Here is a 5348-nt window from a genome sequence, read left to right as displayed (position 1 = left end):
ATGCAATTTTAATTCGAGAACTGTCATCACAGCAATAATTGGTGAGCAACACAAACAGTACAGCAAGGTTAACAATCGTTTATATCGAAAAGTTTTTATTATAGAATTGTAAAACAATCTTAACTATCCTTTATAATGTTCTTCGACCTATTTTCGGATTTAAGCTAATATACCGTACTCAGGGTTGTATTTGTTTTTTACAATCAATACAGATATCGTCATCGCTAACAGTACTTCATGTTTTGCCTTACGTAAAATTCCAATATTACGTCAAAGGATTCTACGTAAATAACAGTAATAAATAATTCGAGTTCAATTTAATCGTATCATACGGTATCATAAGTTCGTAAACGGAGTCCTGTGTATATTAATAATACTAACTTAGCAAAACTTATATTAATCACCTATAAAATGTTTTAAACAAAAAATCGAACGTAGAAAATATAACCTCTCATAAATATTACAGTGTCGTATAGAGCAATTAAGTACAACTGCGCTGTAGATAATTATAGTAGAGTTTCGAAGATCTTTACTAACTGTAAACACCTATCATATATATCATGTCATGTAGATATTCATACATTACGAATCTATTTATTTCTTCAAAATCATCCAATTACAGTGGCATTGGTGGGTATATCTGCACCCATATTTGCATCGCTGTTCTTTAGAGAAACTTCTATTGCACAAGCTGTTACTTGTTGTTGGGAACTTTTCAAATCACCGTCACTTCCCTCTTTTATGATTTTCTACGGATAATTTCGTAATAGTAACATTAGAAATGTATGTAAAGTGATGCTATATAAAGTCAGTGTTAATTCTGAAACTGCTTATAAGTTTTTACTTACGACTACTTCTCCTAATATACCACCATAAACAACAGCATCAGAGGAATCGACAGTATCAGCGGCATCAGAAGAATGCTTCGTAGCTTCGGTGCCTATAGGAGGAGCCAATCCAAATACAATTACAAAGTTTCACATCAACAAATACAAATACATGTTTGTTAGAGTAGGTTAACTTATCAGTCTATCTATCAGGAAAAAATAACATACTAGTACATAAGCATCATTACTCACCAAGGGAGTTGATATGTAGGGATAGAATATGAAAAATCTTCTTTAAATTGATTATATACGAATTTAATTCCCGAGAGATTGCTTGATTAGGACACATTGTTAGGTAATCATATAGAAGTAAAATGCCTTGGCACAAGCTATTAAATTCGTTAAATACTTGAAACCACATCTAGAAAATAAGTACACCGTGAATGAGATCTTCAACACATACAACAATACTTCCAAATAAGTTCCACAACAACACAATTATAATAGTAGCACAAATAAGCATTTGTAGTCAAATTAGTTGTTTATATTAATACTATAGATTATCAGGCCATCGCTGTGTAAAAATGCGTAAGTAGTATCAAGCAAGCTATAGTAGAAGAAAAATGAATATACTGAATTTATAACCAAAATGATTATGAATTCAACAACTAATTACGTCCAACAAATAGCTTCCCCAGTTTTAAATTGAATTACAATCAATCAATTAATGACGTTTATATCCGATTAAAATATTGTACCGATTTTAAAAGATTGAACAAACTAGTAAATAGGATCAACACACTCTTACTCCTGTCTCTTTTTTTGATCGATATTAGAGTGCAGACTTTATCATCAAAACAACATAGTACGGTATTTTCTCAGGATACAGGCAGTACAAGATAATTTACCTTTACCGAAGGAGAAGTAGCTTTGTCGGTTTCCTTCGTAGAAGTGATCATATTGCTATTCACTTGTAACCAACGAGCCATGTTAATCAAGTGAATCGAATGTCGACCGTATTTATGCGGTAAATAAAATATATCAATCAGAAGCAATAAATGCTCGGTAGTTACTGTCATGTCCTTTTTAGCAATCCCATCTTTCATGGTGACAGCAATATTTTCTTGATCAATATTTAATTGAGACGGAACAGAAAATTCTTTAACCCACTCTTCAACTGCACAAGTGAGAGCACTTTCTGCACTGTATTGGACATCATCTTTATCTTGACTTTGACACCATAATGAAAATGTTCGAATAGGTACATAATTCATTCTATACTCGCAATTTGGATTTGTAATAACACCACTTAAGACCTTAGCCAGTTCAATAGGCCTATCTTGATACGGCCCTAAGAATATTCTGGAATGATCATAATCGTTGGCATGAATATTATCCCATATTATCGGTTTACGCTTTAAAATTTCTTGTAATGCGAGAATGGAATCGACCGATATAAACGGTGAAATCACGTCTGGTCCTATAAATCGTCATTGAAAACAAAAGGAAGAAGCTATATTATTTTTCTCGATCGTTGTAATTGATTGCCAAAGGTGATTGATTAGGATTCATACAGCTAGCACGTAGTAATACTAGTAATAACGTAAAGGGAGCATTGCAATGCACCCCCCATCATAATTGAACAATGTAGTCCGAATACAATGGCATTCATCAGATTAACTCATTATTTTACCTGTCCATAATACTTTAACGTCGGGATGGAGCTTGTCGCCAATCACTGTTAAATAAGGAGAATTTTCTACACTCGGGACAGCTCGAGTAGCACAATACTCTGAAATGACACAGATATGGCTGTTAATACAGGTTTGGGATATAACTATTAGCAAATCCTACAATATGTATGTTAGTCATGAGAAAGATGATCAACTTTTCATTACCAGTTGGGCAAAACATAAATACGGCCGGTCTGTTTAAATGTTCGTAAATTAAATTAGCTATATAAACATGGGCATCAGCGAAACTTGCAAAATTCCCCTTATCTTTCTTACTCATAGTACAATAAATATCGTCGAAAAAAACGGCAAATGCTTCGCAGCCAAAGCTACGAACCTGAAAAAAAAAATAGACACAATACGTGTTAACAATAACATTATTCTACGAGAAAATAACAATTAAGAAAAACGATTCAAAAGTTAAGGCGCTTCGGTACTCGTCTCGACCGAGAAGAGGCAAACCTGATCAAGTTTGTCTTTTAATGCAGCAATATCGCTAGCGTTTGAATAACAGATATCATTTCCAGGTGAAATTGCGTAAACGAAAATAACATCGTTTACGATGGCATTTTTTATCAGCGCTCTAAATAAATCTAATGGAATGAAGACAGATAAGTTGAAAATAGTCCATAAGCAACGTCAACTACAATACGCGTATACGTTAAGTATGGTTAAAATGCAGATCAAATAGGCCTAAAGTGATCGAAAATTTGTGATTACTATTACTGCATCAGTTTTCACCTATAGTAGTCAAGTTGGAAATTATCAACTTTTATTTATCGGTGACGGTATCAATTTAGAAGTAGCTCACTCGTACAGTGCATGTACAGTACTGTACTGTAGAATAAATAATAATATGTCTAATCTAATCAGTGCAGTATGGTAAGAGAGTTGGATGCGTTAATATCACATTATACTCTAATCATGGATTAATGTTCAAAGGATCGCTAGCTAGTCTAGAGCGATCTTTTTCCATTTTTATGAAAAAAACAACATTTGCCGATCTACTACATTAAAAACGATTTAAGCGACTGAACTGCGATTCAATTTCTTGCTTTCAAAAAAAATTACGTTTGTAAAAATAAGTCATGACAGCTTTAATACAGTGCTGGTATGCCAGCCTATTTTTATTTTTATATTTTTTCAAGGCTATCTTACCTGCTTCAGTTTCAGTATACAAATCCCTCCACGCTGAACGATGTTTGTAATCATCTTTGGGGCCGTAAATGTAGGTATTAAGTCCCCATTTTTTAAGTCTAAAATTGATTTGAAATAGTAGAAATGAATAGAAGTAGATCAACAAAATCAGTAGATTAAGTGCCACAAGTACAATGATATCATAATAAGATGGACGAAAAGGATGAAAAAGACTTATTTGTAAACTCATTATACTACGCAAATTAATGTTGATGAAATTACTGACACATAAAAGTGTACAAGTATACTGTCCAGTCCAAGTGTGATGTCAACTCGGCTACATGAACAATCAATGAAAGCAAACATCCTATCGAGTATTGCAATAGAAAATAACTTCGTCATCAATGACAATTGGGCATAACAAAAGGGCATAATTAGAACTATTTATGACATGACTAATAAAGCAGTGGATACGACAAGAGTAAAAAGCGCGTTAATGGGACATTTTTTTCCAGACAAATTTGAAACGATTTTGACGATGAACCAAGGAGAATGCAAGCATGCCATCTTCTCTATGGATAAAATAACTATCCAATCGTTTCCAGACAATGCTATCGATAAAGCATTGGACGTTATTTTATCCGATTACGGCTATCGTCGAGCGTTATGATTCTTTTGACTAACAACACTGTCAATATCTCAACGGTATACAACATACGTCGCCATGTTGAATTATTTACCTTTCAAAAAGGTCTAAACGATCGGTGAATGACCATGGCAATCCATAAAATCCTAATCGATCGATCGGCCAACGACAGATTGATGGTTACATAAACATAAAATCCAAAATTGGATTGAATTAGTATCTTACAGTCATTCTACACATTACAATCAATGTATTTTGAAAAAAAATCTACATCTCAATACAAACTTTTCACTCCGTTCTTTACAACTACATTATCTAGCTATTTTTTTCTTTCTATGCCAATCGTTTGTATTGAATTCAATCCAAACATTCAAGCAATCCTTTATCCTCAATCATCATCTACTCACCTTCTATCACGCCACAGATGAAATTGTGATTCATTTTTTTCACGCTGTTACTCTTCTAATCTCTCTCACGTTGGTAAATCGACGACTTACCCCGCGACGATAACCAAAAGAAAATGTGCAATGGTTCCGTTATTTTTTCTTAATCTACAATTCGTGATACAATAGCCGTGCTACCTATTGTTTCCTGATTAATGAACAAAGGTCTGATTGACCAATAATATTCACGCATTGACTGTGTACTCATAGTTATTCTAGTCGTTATTAACTGATAATTAATGCATACAAACAGCAGGCCAAAAAATGAATAAGGCATTCATTCAACTGATTCAAAACCATTGACTTACCTTAACTAAACTAAAATACTTCAAGAAGGCTTATTATGCACCGAAAGAGAGAGAGAAAGAGGTTGATTCTTGCAATCTTGACGGTTTATTTTCTCGTCTGCGATGATGCAATGGTTGATGTTTACTTTATTCTGTACTCTACAGTACCATGGCCTACTGTACACTGTACACGATAGTCAAGCCCATTGCAAGAGATGCAATTTGAGGTCTGAAACTCTTGCTCACNCNACTGTACNGAGTACAAGCCTTTCNCC

General features: G+C 33.9%; 1 protein-coding gene across 1 annotated transcript; it reads right to left on the bottom strand.

Annotated features, from left to right (window-relative positions):
• Nucleotides 1-2056: 2056 nt before the first annotated feature.
• Nucleotides 2057-4490, bottom strand: TRIADDRAFT_1311 (uncharacterized protein; the record flags this gene model as incomplete). Its single annotated transcript, XM_002117395.1, has 6 exons — nt 2057-2307; nt 2521-2619; nt 2726-2897; nt 3023-3153; nt 3719-3816; nt 4438-4490. Coding segments are annotated over 6 exons (804 nt in total), but the record flags the coding sequence as incomplete, so codon positions are not given.
• Between the last annotated feature and the right edge of the window lie 858 nt (nt 4491-5348).

Source organism: Trichoplax adhaerens, genomic scaffold (genome assembly GCF_000150275.1).
Source record: "Trichoplax adhaerens TRIADscaffold_24 genomic scaffold, whole genome shotgun sequence".
NCBI classification, from domain to species: domain Eukaryota; kingdom Metazoa; phylum Placozoa; class Uniplacotomia; order Trichoplacea; family Trichoplacidae; genus Trichoplax; species Trichoplax adhaerens.
This window is presented reverse-complemented; position numbering and strand designations above follow the sequence as displayed.